This window comes from Anser anser (assembly GCF_964211835.1).
Source record: "Anser anser genome assembly, chromosome: 3".
Lineage (NCBI taxonomy): Eukaryota > Metazoa > Chordata > Aves > Anseriformes > Anatidae > Anser > Anser anser.
Window position 1 is genome coordinate 63375087 of NC_139722.1, and position 17252 is coordinate 63392338.

Here is a 17252-nt window from a genome sequence, read left to right on the forward strand (position 1 = left end):
TTTGTTCACCATGGGATGAAACAATAGGTGATGAAGGGTAAGCATGATACCTGCAATACAAAGTCAAACAGTAACTTAACATTACTGAATTATGCACACACAGTGAACATTAAATTAATATGCTGGCATTACTCAATCCTCTTAGCAAGTCTGCAGCCACAAGGTAACTTACTTTCCGCCTCAGCAGATGGACTCCTCTATATAGAAAGGTCTTCTAAAGAGTCTTTTGTATCCACTTTGCTTGTAGGCATGGACCAACATGGTGCTGACCGTTCTCAACCAGATTCAGGCCCTGCCAGACCAAATGTTCACGGCCCTCCAGCCAGCAGTGTTCCCCTGCATCAGCCAGCTGACTTGCCATGTGACGGACATCCGCGTCCGCCAGGCAGTACGGGAATGGCTGGGACGAGTGGGCCGCATCTACGACATCATCGTTTAAACCTGCTTGGCTCTGTTGCGAAGGGGAGAAGACATCCAAGGTATACAGCAAAGAAGTATTAGGGGTTCATTAATTGCCTATTTGTTGGTGATAAATTAAGAAACAATGAGCTTGTTGATGTATATCCTCTATCCACTTGAGACTGCGTGTCCCTCACTCACTAGCAAAGGAGGCAAAGCATGAATGTGTCCAGGGGGCTTGGGAATGGCCCCAGAGCCCAGAAGCTGCCAGTAAATCAGGCTGGTTCCTAAAGGCGTAACACATTTCAGTAGCCTTTGTTTTCATTCAAATTTGCAACAGTGGGAGCCACATCAAACTCAGGTGAACTTCCACACTTGCAATTAGCTGTGAATGGAACTGTCATCTGGGTGTCAAACCAGGCAAGTAAGCCTACATAACTAAAACTAAATAAATAAAAGGCAGGAAAAAGGTGAGGGAAACAGGATAAGTAAAACGGTGGCACTTGTTTGGAGTAACCTTCTGAAATCAGCAAGAGAGAAGAAAGCCAAATAAAGATTATTGTAATAACTATATGCCTTGATCACTAGAGAAAGTTGAAGCTAATTTTGCTCTGAGAAGAGCCTTTGCAGTCTGGTCACATTCAGGGTAGCTAGTGAGTGACAATTAACGTATCCCAGGTTTAAAAACGGTGAACCAAGCACAGGCTATTCATCCTTTCACTAGCCTTGTGGAGTATTGCTCAAAAAAATTGCACAGTCGGGCTGCCCTCTAACACCACCACCCTGGCTACTGCAGCTGATCATTTTTTGACATGCAAGTAGTTCCCCCCAGGGGCAACAGGGAAGTTTGCTTTGCTGTTTCCTGTGATGCTACAGGGGAAGACACCACGAGCAAAGCTACAGCCAGGCTCTGTGACAGTCCCCAGCACTCAACAGAATAAAGCATTCCGGTTCAAGCAACACTGCAGCTAAGCTGGCTTATGCTTCTGCTGGAGCTCTGTAGAGCTCTTTGTAGAGCTGCTGTAGCCAGGAGGACCCTTACCGCCTCCATTAAACTTAGCCTATCACTCCACATTGAGCTTAATCAAGATGGAAAATAGTCTGAAAAGAAGGTATCTAACTTCCCTGTTTTTCTCCCTTTTCTCATCTGTTGCTGTAAACAGAAGGGGACAGAGCCTCATGTAGGTACTTCCCCACCACCACCCCATGCAGCACTTCTGTGAGGACTACTACGGTTTGCCAACATGGTTATCAGGGGGAGAAGGGGAAGGATTGACTTGTACTGTCAGATACGTACATGATGCCCTTCACACTAGACACAGTGAAGGGTTACTTTGCCGCCCAAATTATGTCACAGCCCCTGGGACATTCCATCTCGTACTCCTATACGAGTTTAATGTGATTAAACGTTTAAATAATTTTTTGAAACTAAGTTGAATTTAATCTTGGGTGACCCCCTTAATGTTGTTATCCCAAGGCTTTTTAAAACGTGCACACCAACTAAATATACAGCTTCAGTCCTTGCTACAAAGCCTCCTCAAAAATGTCATCTCTATCAGGCCTGGACTTTGCACATCTGTTTTTAGCATCTTGAACCAGAAAAAGAAAAAAAAAAAAGAGGGTCGGTCCAAGAGGATCGACTGAACAGCCATCACCCAAGCTGACATGTTACTAAGAGTCTGCCACCACCATCCTGCCTTTGCCCTCCATCACCCACTCCCCGTCCTCACCTGCTAGACTCCTGCAGGGAATACTTTGTCCTATAGCGTTCTGCAGTGTCAGTCACGCTGTTTCCCCTTCTTTCAAAATTTCCTTTTGTTAAATTGTTTCAAGAACATAAAAAAAAAAATCCTTAAAAACAACTCTCTCACCACCTACGTTGTCAATTGATAAAGGTATTAAATTACTTATTTATAAAGTCAGTTTTCCCAACAGATCGAGTCCTTCGCTGGGGACAGGTGAGATTAGCCCTTGGTATATAGGAGTGGTGGCAATGTTTGGTTTCTGTTGCCATGTCTTTCTTACACATCTTTTGGTAAAGTAAAAGGATGATTATATTTTTGTTAATCTTTTTAATTGGGCATCTATACAGAACTGCTTTTAAAGCAGTACATTAATTAGGCAGCAACCAAAATCAGAATAAACTTTATGCAAGACACCTAACTGCTATTTTTCATTATATGTGCATTTAAGGGATTCAGCTCTTCACTGTGCTTATCTAAAACAAGCAAATCCCTGAACCACATTAGAGAAGTAAAATTGGTGGCAGTACCAACAGAATCACTCAGGATTCCAGAAGCAGTCCCAGTGCCTGGGAAGCACTGTGGTTACGTTATCTGTAAATCAGAAAGAAAAGCTCTAGGAATGAAAATACCTGCCCCCACCCAGGCCTACAAACACAGCATAGCCTGGTGTTACACGATTAGCCGGCTGCTTGACCCGAAATACTGCTGTTGCCCTATTTCAAACTTCTCCTTCCACGTTACGCACTAAGTGCCCATTGTCACCCTCAGTGCCTCTGTTCATTCACACCCCTCCCTTAGGCAGCCCTAAGAGGACTTAACTGAGTGATTCCAGAAATGGGATGAGGATGAAGGAACCTTTGTAATAGCAGGCTTTAAACGAGCAAAGTTTAGCAGGTGCCACTCCTTTTCTTTCTTTGTGAAATGGTAAGCAGAGGAGCACAACGGCTCGTTGCCACTTTAGGAACCATTAATCTTATGCATAGACAAAAAGAGCATGGCATTGGTTTATGAGATTTTTTTTTTTTTTTTGCTAGTTTAGCCACAGAAATCAGCAAGCCCCAAAGAAATAAAATGCTGTGTGTGTGAAGTCACCATTTCACAGGCCTGCGCACTCTAGTTCATGCATACTTTGGGCTGCTTGTGAGCTTTTAGCCCAAAGAAGGCGCCCGTGCAGCACGGGCCCAGGAGAAGGGTACTGGCAGCAAACCCTCGTGAGCTTCAGAAGGGGACTCCCTAACTCTGACCACACTAGGCCCGGCCAGCTGCACCACCTTACAGCCACTTCTCTGCTTTCCACTGCTGACTGGAGAAGCACCTCAGCCAGTTGCATAAAGTAGCTCTTGTCTCCACACCTAAGTCTTTCTTTCTCACGTAACTCATTCAAATTCTTACCAAATTTCTTTATCTCAAACTCATAGCACCTAATGCACAGGGTAACAGCAGCATATTACCAGCTTCAGAGTTGAATCGGAACATTTACTTGAGCCTCGGGGAAAACAAAAACAACAAACCAACCCGCAGTCTGCACGTTCTCTGTTCTGGTTAATGACCACATTTTTCTCTCACACCTTCTTTTTTGACACAGACTTCTGTAGGAGCTGTTTTTTGATTTTCATCTAACTAACTGGCAAGTTAGCTATTTTTAAAACTCTTTAGCCAGTTATTTTTGTTTAGGTGACCTGCTTTCAAAAGTTACATGGCGGTTTGCAACCCTGCTCGGGTACCAGAGCCACACGCTGGCTCCGCTGCCTTGGTTCAATTCACGTCACCCCCAAGAAGGGAGAGGCAGCTCCGTCTTCTGAAAGATGTTTCAGGCAGCCACCGACAGAGAAAGTTGCTATTAGCCAGAAACAAACACACCTGCTCACAAGGAATAACTTCTCCGTGCGAATATTTAAAGCTGGAAGAAGTGGCACACCCACCAGGCGTTATTGTACGGTACAGGATCAGGGTCTGACCCCGGCTGCAGACCATGCGCATACGGTCACGTTACTCTGCAGTGCCGTTACATGCAGATAAACAACAGGAGAGGTGTGTTTATGCCTGTAGCTCCAGGCACTGTGAGCACTCTGCATGTTAGCAGAGGGATAGCTACATTACCAGGATGTTTATCGTGCACTTTGTTCATGTTTGCATCAGGCCAGCCGTGACATCTGACATCAGCAGTTAACGCAGTCCTTCTGGTAACGTCCCTACTCTTTCCTGAGCACTCAGCAGCCACAGAATTGGCAACACCATCTCCTGGTTAACGTGTTTTCATGTCTTAGGATGTTAAGATACAGATTTAATCCTCCGCTAGGAATGGACACTTTAGAATAATTTACTTAATTCAACATCTAAAAATAATTACTAGGGAAAGATTTACGTAGACCTGGGGAAAAATTTCCTTGTAAAACTCCAAACGCTGGCAACACAGCTCTTGTCTCATCACAGCTAAACAATACACATCCTCTGGAGTATAGCTGGCTCCTGGCAAGGCCAAGCAGAGTTTACACCCGTAACTTGATCTGGTAAGGTACTTTGCCTTTAATTTGAGCTTCAAGTTCTCTTTAATTTTACAGTAAAATTCACTGACAAGTCTTCATCTGCCACAGAGGTAACTGCCACCTATTAATAAGCTTGTGTTACCCTACATAATCTCCATTTGCTCTTGCTATAGTAGTGTCTCAGCGCTGTGGCGCTCAGAGCAGGACCAGTATGAAACTTGAGTGGCCAACAAGCTAACAAGTAGAGAGGTCCAGCTCTGCATGCTGCCCGCACTTGCTATCTCTTGCTACAACTTAGGCCCATACTCAAAACACCTCAGCTGTTGAAATCAGTGGAAATATTTAATACTCTGGACTCAGTCCTTGAATCCTTCAATCCCTGCATACAAGTTCACAAGTCCTCAGGAAAGGGGAAGTCTTATATGGTTTTGATGTCACTTTCTCTGCTGTGGTCCTCTACACCCTTCCGCTTGGAAATCCACAAGAGCCAGCACATCGTACCCCTCTGCATCCCAGTGCCCCCAGATACAACTTTCACATTTGCACAGATCCAGTTTTAATGTGTAAGAAGCTGACCATAGCGAGCCAAAGCAATTTATTTCTGCCTAGCTCTTGTGTACAAGCTTATTTGGAAACTCAGCATGCAGCGTAGGTGTTTTCACCTTTAGCAAACCATTCTAGAAATGCTATTACTCAGTGATAAGCTGTTTCTAATTTAAAAAGAAAAAAGAAGAACCTCCTTTCTTCCCTTCTCTTGATTTTTGTGGGGGTATGATAAGATTATGCTTATGCAAACTGTTTAATCATTCTTGTTATAATAATTTCTGCGAAGATCTGTGTATAGTGCTAATCATGGCACATGAAATGAGATAGATAGTAGTTTTTTCTTCCAATTTTTGATCATTCCACAATTCTTTGAAAAAAAAATTAGCTTATACCATCAATTATATACACCTTATCTTCTTTTTTAATATAAAAGGACCAAGTTACCATAGCTCAGAAGCACAAATACTGGATTTTATGCAATGTAGATAACATCTGGCAGCTATTGACCCCTCTTCTCTGAACCTCCCTATTTTGAGTAGAGCTTGTCTAGGGATACAACCTGGTGGTCCATCAGCAGCCCTCACTAGCAACACACCTGGCTCTCCAGGAAGTTGTACGGCTGCAAGGAAGAAGCGTTACCTCCTCTGTGTTGTTTCCACTAATTCCCCTCAACATACACTTTATATGCGATATTAACTGTATGGTTTCATTTCATACTAAACAAACCGCTTTGGACAAACACAGCAGGCTGGCTATTTAAAAGGACAATTAAAAAAAGCACCTGGCATGAGCACGCATCATTCTTTTCAGTTAACACTCAGAGGTCCAAGAACTAAAAGCAGAGGGAAGAGGAAATGCCCTAATTCTGACTGTGGATATCAGTGGAGCTACACTGTATGATCCTGGATTAATGCAATAATGAGCTTGCCTGTGGGACCAGATCTCTCAAATCCTCTTCATTTTTGGCAAATTTCACAAGCTGAGGTTTGCAGGGTCTCCCCTGCCACACTGTTTCAGGGAACTGGGTTTATGGAGGGCGTTTTTTGTTAAGAAACATGGCAAGAGGATCTATTTCAATTCCTTTACCCCAACATTGCACTTTAAAAAGTAGTTACGTATTTCCACAAATTTCATCCCAATACCATGGAGCACTAGGGCCCTATTTCCTATTCATACATTGGTTTGTCTGGGTTGCAGTGAAATGCTGGGCTTGCCCACGAAGCAAGTTGAAATGAGAGAGAGCAGTGCTAGCAGAGAAGCCCAGGTACACAGGTTCAGCAAGGGACAAATATCGCCTCCGCAACTGGGCTGTGGCTCCTGAGACCCCAGCTCTGCGGAGGAAAGCACCAAAGGGAGATACCAAAGGGGAAAGGCAGAACCCTGTGGTACCTGAGCCCCGGACCGCACAGTTTGCTGGAGCAGGTGGGAGCTAGAGATTTGAAAAGTATGCAATGACAGCAGCGAGCACCTTCTTTCAGTTCCCCCCTCTCCACCTCCTTTTTTGTCACTAGTGATGATACTGCAGATGCACTTCCATGGGCCCTTTGACCAGAACTGAAAACTGAACAAAAGCCAAAGGGAGTGGACACTCCATTTTGCCAAAGATCTAATCCTTCCTATTCCAAAATGAAAAATTTTATTTCCATGATGATGGCTGCCATATGAAGCAGTTTACTACAAAATACTATTCCCAGGACTTCATCTCTATAGCTGTATATTCAGGAGGAGCCACTAATATTTTTTGAGAAAGACCATAAATCGCCTTGTCAAGAGTTCTTACATTGGGTTTGCCTTCTACAGAGCTCATACCTAGCTGCAGTCCCCCCGTTTCATTCATGTTTCCTCCCTCTGCCTTTCTGCTCTGACTCAGAGAAACCTCCCCGTACCTGCTGCGTCCCTTCGTGCTGCTAGCTTTGTTTGGTTCCTTGGCGTCCATTGTTCAGGCAGTCGCTGTAAGCTGGCTTGCAACTTGTATTTTGTGTATATTTTGTTCAGACTGAATCCTGAACTGGAAATATTTTAAAAGAAAAATTATGAACTATTTATGTTGCTTGTGTTGTAGAATAAAGAAGCAAATGCAAAAAGCATCTGGCTCTTGTTTTGTCTAAAGATAGTTATTTCATGGTTACTGGCTAAGCACAAGGTAACAGAACTGGGGAGGCTGCTGTTGTTTTCCTTTCCCCAGTGGGAGCTGAGACCTAAGAACTGCAAGGAGCGAGCCCTACACCACTTCCAGCCGGAGTTTGGGCTGGGAAAGGGCAGGGAGGGGTGGGAAGAAGGATCAAGCTGCTGAGACAGCTGAAGGAGCAAGCAGACACGATGCAGAATTTCACAGAACAAGCAAAGGATTTCTCCCCCTCGTTAAATCCAGCCAAATATTTTTTGACTTTAATTTCTCAAAAATGCCAGCTCCAGTGAAAACGATGGCAGCAAAGACATCTGTTTCAGTCATACCAGTGTCCTAATTGCACCAGTCATACCAGTGTCCCTAAAAAGCTGTATGGACTGAACTCTAGAAAAACAGTTCCAAACCAAAGCACACCGCCTCACTGCCACCGAAATCCAGGCACTGCCTCTGCCCCGCTGTGCCCCCAGCATCAGGGCCATGCTCTGCAAACACCACAAGCAGCGAGCACGGAGATCCTTAGCGTGCGAGTTCACAGCAAAACTGCATTGGGTTTCCAAGCCGGGCACTCCCCAGCTGCATTTCCCTGCCACTCTGAGTTTAACTGGCTCTCAAAGTGTTCCCATTCCAGAAGTGCATGCCAACAGCAAGGATGGTGCAAGGTTTTGCCCCTTCTCAAGGCTTTGTAAGGGCCACCCACCACCACCTGAATCCCTCATTTTGATCAAAGTTGGATCAATAATTCCTTTTGCAGTTCAAAACCCTTTAATTTAATGGGATCACCACATGAAAATGGGAAACGCTTCCTGCACAAGCACCTCACACACTTCGAATGCGAACAAAATTTAGATGCAGAAAAAGAAAGGGTCAACCAGTACTCTAGTAGAGAGCCAGTACTCCCTACGAGCCCATGCCTAGGGTCCCTGGCATTGCCAGGCATGGTCTTGAGGAGCCAGAGTTAGGACCTGCACGGCCAGGTTTCTGCTGTTATTCCTTCTGGCTAAGTAAATTAAAGCTAGTAGGAGCATCTCTGCCCAAGCAAACATCTCACCTCTGTTCTTCTGAACAGGTATTTCCTTCAACTATCCCCACCATAATATTACTCCCTGCAGTGCTTTAAGCACCGAAGCACCACAAGGTCTGGCCATCAATGTCTGTTACACAACAGCCTCATCAGCAGGAAGGTTAAAAGAAATGTATTAGAGCAGATTACAAAGCAACTAAATGAGGTTGCGACACTTTAATAATCTTATGGCATTTCTGGCAAAACGGGAGTTTGTTAAATCCCAACAGTCTGATCTAATTCAATTCCAGGAAGCCACCTTCTGCTGCGCTACGTCTCATTTAGATCCCATTAGAAAGACTTTCTTTTCCTCCTAAACAGCACTCATTAATGTAAAACAGCTACCGGGTTAAATACAGAAAATACTACTCCACTATTTCACTAATTCTTTACGTGTACAAGGTCTGTCTGTCTTCTCACTCGACAGTGGGGGCAGATTAGCCTGGCTTCTGCTGCCACTGCGGGGAGAGGAAGATGTGCACACATGGTGGAAGTCTCTTTGTAGTTACATATAGGACACTTGTGCTTCTCCCATTCGTTGGCTTTAATTAAACACACTTGCTAAAGAAAACAGCTGTTACCAAATACATATAAAATGTACACACACACACACACACACACAAAAGAAAGGCAGTGGCCATTTAACGAGTCACTTCATAGGCAAAGACAAAAGATTGCTTTTGGTGTAGCTAATTGACCAGCGGTGAAACATTCCCATTGAATTTTTTACCAAACATATTTATCAGCAGAAAGCCATCTTGTTTCAATCTTATAAGGCTAGCTTTTAGGCCCAGGAAGGTTGGCTCGCTCAATTCCCTCTCCAGTCTAGCAAGAGAGGGTCAGGTTCAGGGGGAAAACAGCCACCAAACCTCACAAACCCCCACATTCCCTCAGGGGCTCAGGTAGAGCTCCTCCTTTCTCCGCCATTACAAGAAGTGCAGAAGATTGGTGCATGGAGATCCAATTACCCTAATCGCCCTCTATGATATATATTTATTTACGGCAAGTAGGATTTCAAAACTGATAATTTTTCACAATGTAGGTTTGCCCCTGGCTACACTGTATTAATCTGTAGTCAACTACCAGCGAAGAGCTCCCCTGATACAAGCCGGACATCTTTCCCGGTTATTTTTTGCCAGGGTGCCAAGAGAGTGCCCAGTGTCACCACTACCATCTTACAGAGGGGATGAAAAGTGAGCAAGTCAAAAATTTGTCTGCGACTTCAAAAGGCCACAAAGCATCTATGTTGTCTCCTCTGGCCTCCTGTTTATCCCACAGCTGTAGACCTGTGGGATAATATCTGGCCAGAGGGGGGATAAAAACAAAAACACACACACACAAAAAAAAATCCACTGTACAGACAGCTTATGGGAAGGATAAACAGCAAGGCAAACTAAACACTAAACCTCCTGTTGTTGACCTACCTGGAGGGAAATTCAAAGATTCCCAATTTGTTTAAAACTCTGATACTTTAAACCACAGTATTTTTCAGAGACCATTATCTTACACTGATGGGGGGACAAAGGGGAAGTTGAATTTCAACCTAAGAAAAAAAAAATGAAGACACTTTGAGCAGCTACAGCACAGCCAATGGAACAGCAGGCACAGGACAGAAGAGAAGGGAAACACTTGGCTAATGCACTATAGGGTTGTATAGGACACTGCTGGCACAACTCATAAACTCAGAAGTATGGCAATAATGGGAAAATATTTTCAGTAATCTTGCTGGAAGCATGTTCTCTCCAAGATAGATATTCACATTTTACAGATGAAGAAACCTTTCTTTTGGTCCACTGAGTACGCCTATGACAGAAGTAGAAATAAAAGGTAGAACCAGGTTCTGTCTGCTGAGCCACATGAAGCAGAGGGTGATCTCCAGTTTCTGAGCTTCTGGCAAAGAAGCTAGCATCAGGATAAACCTCTTAACATCTAATGTCACTGTAAACAAACACAAGTTGAACTCTTTATCCAAATGCCTGACACAACATCCTAGAACAGCACGCTCAGCACCTAGGGTTCAAAATCCAACAGAATCCCAAACAAATCAAAGCCAGGCTGCATGTGCAATCTTCTGACCCCTGACAGAAACCCAAGGTTTTTATTGTTTTGGCTTGGGTCATTTAAAACAAAACAAAACAAAACAAAACAAAAAAAACCTGTGAGATCTGTACCCATGAAGCAGAGACAATACTTCTGGTTTGGCAGCCCTAGGGAAACACGCTGAAGCTCTTTATTTGCTGTGGTTAATGTGACCACCTCTCAAGGGGTGTGTCTCATCATCCTCATTTGCCACCACGGTCAAACAAAAATGACTTAAGATTAAATAATTTAAAATATTTCTGCTATGTGGCATTTTCTAATGATTTTTACTACATTTTCAAGTGTTACCTTACATTCCTGGCCATTTGTTTTTACTTCAGACCAGTCTCCTTTGTGCCAGAGACTCTGGGGAGACCAACAGATCAAAATAAAACTGGGTAAGATGCTGTACTAAAATCTGTCCTATAAGTAAGCCCAGGAGGTCAGAACAGACAAACCGTCAGGCTTGGGAAATGAGAATGTCAAACATGATGAGAAAGTAAAAAATGGTTTTGTAGTGCAGTAACAAGAAGAGGAAGGTGACAAGGCTCTTGGCTCTTACCTGCAAAAACAATTAATTTTCTCTTGAGAAAACACGAGAATTGGTTCCTGGATAGAATTGCAATGGTCACGCCATAAGAGCAAGGGGAAGGTTTGTGTGCCCTGATACAAATATTCTGTTAAAGTCCCAGCTGTAGGGATGTTCATCAGAGCAGATCTTACTTCTTCCTTGCATACAATACCCTTTCTCTTGAAAATATGCTAAATAATTGAAGGTCTCAGGCTCTTGTGACCAGCTGCCAAGCCCAAGAGAGTAAAGATTATTAGATTATTAGTTTGCAAAGCCAACCATGAAGAAAAGAAGAAGGAGAAGAAAAGTAGAAGTTAAAATCTAATTTGCTAAGATTTTTTTTTTTCTTACAAGCCTCCAATCAAGATTCCTTTAGCATTTCAGGGGGACAAGAGCAGTAAGGGCCATGGAAAGGAAATGCAGTGCAACAGCCCGCCACAGAATGTTTGAGGATGACCACCATTAAGTGTTAGGATGACCACCATTAAGCGTCCCTCAGGAGCTTCAGGGGGTCTTGGGTAAGCATCTCCCAACCTCGCTCCCTGCTGTGCCACTGCAGAAAACAGGAGAGGCCTGCAGTGACGGCTGAAGAAAAATGGTACGAGAAAGAAGATACCAGGCAGGGCACAAGTGCCAAGCTGTGTCATTTGGTTCTACATCTCATGTCTCTTTAGACCTCATTGTGCCTGAGTCTGAGCCTCGGTAACAAGCTGTGCTGGCTGGGCAAGCCTCCCTTTCAAGGAGGCATCATCCCGCACCTGGCGAAAAGCAGTGCTTGGAGCCAAACACAAACGCCTCTGACCAGTCAGGTAGTCAGGTCCAGCTCCGACCCTACAACCTGCACCCATTACAAGCGCTCACCTGTGCGGGCCCTGTTACCCCCCCGCAGCTGCCTGGTTCCTCCTGCCGTGACACAGCAGGTCACCTGGAGAGACTCAGGTTTGGACATGGGGTGAGAAGATCCCCACCTTGCAGCGGAAGTCACATACCTCCCTAAGCTGCTCTGTTCACTGCTGCTCTGCTTGTACACCACTGCCCCCAGCAAAGTTTAGTTATTCTTTAAAGGAAAACTCACCTCAGCCTGGACCCAAGTCTTCCCCACTATACAACCTACTCCGTTACCTACAAGGGTAGCTACACTGAGTAGTAGATCTCAGCACCTTACACAGTCCAATTATTTCTAACTTGTAATTATTCCCTCCAATTGCCTAGACAAGATGTTTATTTTGTGATCTGCTTCTAGTGCCAAACCCAGCTGTCCAGCTAAGACACCTATCTGAAGAAGTCACAATTAAAGCCCTTGTCTTTGCACCTGTGGTTTCCTCTCCAGGACGTTGCATGGTGCCTTACCTTTTTAATATCAAGGGCCTTTTGCTTTCAGTCTTTTTCACTAGCACCTCTGTCAACCCTCATCTCCCAGCCTGAGGACACCGTGGCAGTGCCTTTACCCTGGTGTCCCAAGTGCTTTTGTCCTCATGGCCTTGCACAGCTTGATTCTGGAGCATTTTTATATCCCTTATGTCAGAAAATGTCTGCTCTCCCTGTTCTAATCATCCCTTCTCCCCCTCTGCCTCCTCACATCTTAGTTCTCAGGCTACAGCTCCATAGTGAGATCCCTTCAACACTCCCCTCACGGTTTTTCATTGGCAACTCTAACACCTGCTAGGGCAATGGCTATTTGCCTTCCCAATACACGTTACCCAGTAACACATGTGCACAAAGTCTAGCAACTGGCCAACCAGCAGGCACACGTGCACCACATCACACCTAATGCAATCGACGCTGACAGCATCACAAGCAAAAGCAACCATCAGGGAGCTTGAGCAGCTCCTGAACCAAGTGCTGCACCACGGGGACACCTCTCTGGGACTCCCTCACTTCTCCCTGCTGGCTGGTGGGAGAACTTTATTTTATTTTATTCTTCTCTCCTTCCTTTCTGCCCCTTCAGGTAGTTTTGAGGTCAATGTATGCCATCAGCCCTGCTTGTAAAGCTTCATGCACTTAAGGCTATCCCACCCGCCTGTGTGCAACAAGGGTCACATCCTTGAATTGAGGTTTGACTTAACTTTACTGAGAAGAACCATTAAAAGTGCACTTGAAAAAATAAAGCTTTTGCAATGTCTTAGGGCCTTTAAGATTTTCTACATGTATTTCATTTCAATAGCAAACTTTACGCTACAGGTTGCAGTGGGCTGTGCACCTTCTCCATAAGCTCTAAGTAGGAATCTCCAGATTCAGAACAGATTCAGCTTCAAGACGTGAACTCCAAATTGAAACAGTACGTGTGCTATTTGAAACAAAATGTGTGTTATTTCAAGCAAAGTCCTGTTCCAGTTCACCTAAATTAAAACAACACAAAATTGCCAAAAGCCTTTCAGCTGATGCTCTGTTAAATAATGCACACTTCAATTCAGAAAGTTTCACACGCATGCAGAAGTCGGCAGATTGGAGTAATTTCCTCCCTCTCCCCCAAGGAGGGCCTTTCCTTGACAGCTGAGCACAAAGCTGAACAAGTCTCTCCTGTACAGTCCCATACAGGTGCAAACTGCAGCTGCAGGAAAGCTGCCTCACCAGGCATAAAATGGGGTTAAGGAAAAGCAGGTAAGCAGTGCCTAACCTTTTACAGATCCTGAAGGCCCCCTGCTACCATGTATTTGGTCAGGTTTATCACGCAGCTCATCCTCACACGTATATGGGCAACTGCAGCCCACGCAGCTCTACAAGCTCAGGTACTACATCAGCTGTTTCAGGTTATACAGAGAATTTTCAGCTCACACTTTCTTACTGTTATTGCTAAATATGCTTTGGGAGAGGAATGTATTTCAACAGCTGCATTTCTCAAGCTCTGAAAAGTTTCGAGCATTTTAACAACAGCAAATATAGTCTTACCGATTCATTATTAATGACAGTAAAGATACCAAGACTTCTCTAATTCTGCAAGGGAGGATGTTAATACATCTAGTTGTTCTGCTCTGGAGATGTTTCTGACCTTAAAGTGATAACAGAGGAAGAATAAGTCACTCGTAACTATTTTTTCCAGTCTGGAGAAGAACTGAGTGAGTTCTGGTAGTTAGAAGAACCTACGGGGGTTCCCTTCCCAAACAGTGCTTCTAGCCATAATGTCTCTCTGCAACATTAGGAAGAACCCTATTCGTTTGGCATGGAGATTTGATAAATTTTTAGCAGCAAATTATATTAACCAGACCTGGCTATGAAAATACAATCGTGCTTTTGTACAAGACATACCGTGCTAGCGACAAACATTGACATGGAGACTGCTCTATTTAGATACAGTCTCAAGGGATTTGATGCAGGAATGCACAATATTCTATCAGAAAGTTACTAAGTTTTGAACAAAGATTTGTAAAATGGATTGAAACTCAGTCACTGCAGTCAAATATATCATCATTGACTGCACTTAGTTGGGATGAATTATTTTAGTAAGATCATAGAATAGCCAGAATTATGTACTGTTTTATCAAACACTGCCATTAGCAAACCTGACAGAATATAAAGAATTAACTAAATCCCTGCATGGTACAGAAGGATGCTGCAACCACCTCTGAACATACAAGGAGAAAAATCCAAATGCACTAAAAGGTTATTGAAATACCAGTGAAAAGAAGTGGGGTTCAATCTGGATGAATCATACATCTAGTAAAAACAAAAAACAAGCAAACAAGAAAACAGTTACCTACCGATCAAGAAACAAGTACTTAGATAATACTCATGAAAGACATTTAGAACTCCTGGACCATGGCAAAAATAAAAAAATAAATGCAAAACAGGGTGATTAACTTTTAATCAGCACCCCAAACAAGAACGTTCAGGAGAAAAGAGAAGTCTCCATTCTCTAATCTTTTTTCTGCAATGATGACAGTGAAAGAGATGGCAGGATGCTGTGGGCATTTTGGTATTTATTTATTTATCTTTCAAACATGCTGCAAGAGAGGTTGAAATCTGGGCAATCTAAGTTTTCTATTTTTTTCACTAAAATACATTATTTCATCAGTTCCTAACACACTGAATAAACACAGCCAAAGAACCTACAGACCGCTTACGAGGTCTGTAGGATTTCCAAGGAGAGCAGTGGTAACTCTGAATCACACAAAAGCAGCCTAAATCCAGCACTCAGGAACAAGCCTAGGAAACTTATGGTAAAATAGTGGAAGTGTTATTATACAAATTAAATATCTTTTTTCTATTCCTATACTTCATGCATACATACATATATATCTTAATTTATTATTCATTGCAGCTACTTTTAGGCTGTCTCCATGCTAGGAGGTTCAATTTTGATTATTGATGAAAATTGATTTTTGATTGCTGATGAAACAGAATTTTTGCAACTTAGGCTGACTCAAAGCTGTTACATACCTTGGAAAAGCAGTAGCTGCACAAGTAGTGGGTGGCAGCAGGAAAGGCGCACTCCCTCACAGAAAAGCAGAATCAGTCAAGAACGGCATTTCTTTAGGACCAAAGGCAAAGCACCTGACAAGCTGTGCCACAGACACCGCAGCACAAGGCCACACGGTCACCAGGATAAGTTAGCCCATCTAAGTGTTCAGGCACATGGAGCTCGGACACCAGTGGAAACTGAACTACCTTGGATGTGTTTGGAGTATAATCCTTATGCCAGATTAATACATTCTGAGTTACACTTTACTAAAACAAACACAACAAAGGATCTTTTCATGTGCTTTCCATTACATTGAATAGGAGCACGCAAGAAACTGGCCTGCACCCACTTCAACTCTGACAGGTTAAGATGACATACAGAGCTCGTTATCTGCCCCTTCGTGCGGAACTGATGGCAAAATTTCGACCAACTTTGATAGCAAAGAGTGTGAGCCAAAGATGGTAACAAAACTTTCACAAGCATTATCGCAGAGATGCACCTGACAACATCAGTAAGATAGAATAAATAAAACAGGCATATCTCAGGCTGAAAATATGAAAGATGCAACAGCAACAGCATTTAATCCTCAGTTCCCAAAAATACTCACAACCCAATCTCCCTTTCCCCAAAACATGAATGAGACTGAAATCAATTCGCAAACATGTAAGTCACACACGTGCACACACACACTCGCACAAACAGTTCAGGAGCGTGAGGAAAAACATGTCACACTGCTCAAGGTTAAACCTCATGGCCCCCAACAACATTCATCCTTTCCAACCTTTGCCACTCCTGGAGAAGCGAAATGTCCTCCAGATGTGCTCTCATGGGCAGCCACTCCACACTCAGGCCCAAAGAAAAGTTCAGGATTTTGCTTGCCAGATTTGCTGTGACGGGCTCCATCACTCAGATGGTGCCTGCATTACAGCTCTCTGAAGCCTCAGCACACTACCACGCAAGGGGAAGTCAGCACCTCGGCTGCTACCGATCCCCCTCAGCACCCACCTCTCTGTACCAGGCACTGGATGCTACCAGAGGCCAAAGGCAGCGGTGTGGTGCTCTTATACAGCCGTATGGTGCTCTTATACAGCAGGCTGCCTGGTGCCCCAGCACCCTGAGAGATTTACAAAGTATGGACAAGATGACCAAGAGGTTATGCAACGTAACATGAGCTGAAGCAAAAATAAAGACACATTGGCAGGCTTAAATAAGAGCAAACAGGAATATAGGGTAAGGATGACCAGCTGTGAAGGAAAGGGATCAAACATGAGAGAAACTAATGATAAAAGTTTAAAAATAAAGAAAAAAATACAAAAGCTGCACGCTGTGGAGCCCCAGGCCGCAGCCTGCAGCAGCCCGGACTGCTCCGGCCCAGAGGTGGCCGCAGCCCTGCCCTGGGGCCCTGCTCAGCTCTCCGCTGCCAACCCTGCAGCCTCGGATCAGTGCTCAGGAAAACCTCCTGCTGCTGCTTCTGTGCCAAGGCAGGCAGCACCAAGCTCTCAGGCTCGGAAGCGTTTTGTAACCGGTTCCTCCTGCCTCTTTTTGCAGGCCGCGAGTGCCCTCGGCCTGTTAATACGCTGCTCTCCAGCATACGGGTTTTCAGTGGGTTTACACCCGATTCCATCCGCCCCCCCCCAAAGTGACCGTGTTTGTAGCTTGATAGGGTGTGGGGCAGGGGAAAGGCTGCTTTCCAGAAGGTGCTTTTATTTTTCAAACTTTTTTAAAAAGAAAGGTATTGATGTCTAACTACAACAACAAAAACAACAACAACAACTCCCTCAGATCTCAATATAGTAAAGGATTTACCAGAAAAGACCACATCATTACGACCTCCTTAAT

At 44.0% G+C, this 17252-nt stretch overlaps 1 protein-coding gene and 1 long non-coding RNA gene across 8 annotated transcripts in view; one reads left to right on the plus strand and one right to left on the minus strand.

Annotated features, from left to right (window-relative positions):
- ARFGEF3 (ARFGEF family member 3) overlaps nucleotides 1-7261 on the plus strand; it is a 93181-nt gene extending 85920 nt beyond the window's left edge. For all 7 annotated transcript variants that reach the window (XM_083830909.1, XM_083830913.1, XM_083830910.1 and 4 more), the window contains one exon: nucleotides 248-7261. In XM_083830909.1, the coding sequence (XP_083687035.1) occupies nucleotides 248-439 (192 nt within the window). In that variant the 3' untranslated portion in view covers nucleotides 440-7261. The remainder of the gene's footprint in view (nucleotides 1-247) is intronic.
- Nucleotides 1-17252, minus strand: part of LOC310897372 — a 34761-nt gene that overhangs the window by 1223 nt on the left and 16286 nt on the right. The gene's annotated exons all lie outside the window — the stretch shown is intronic.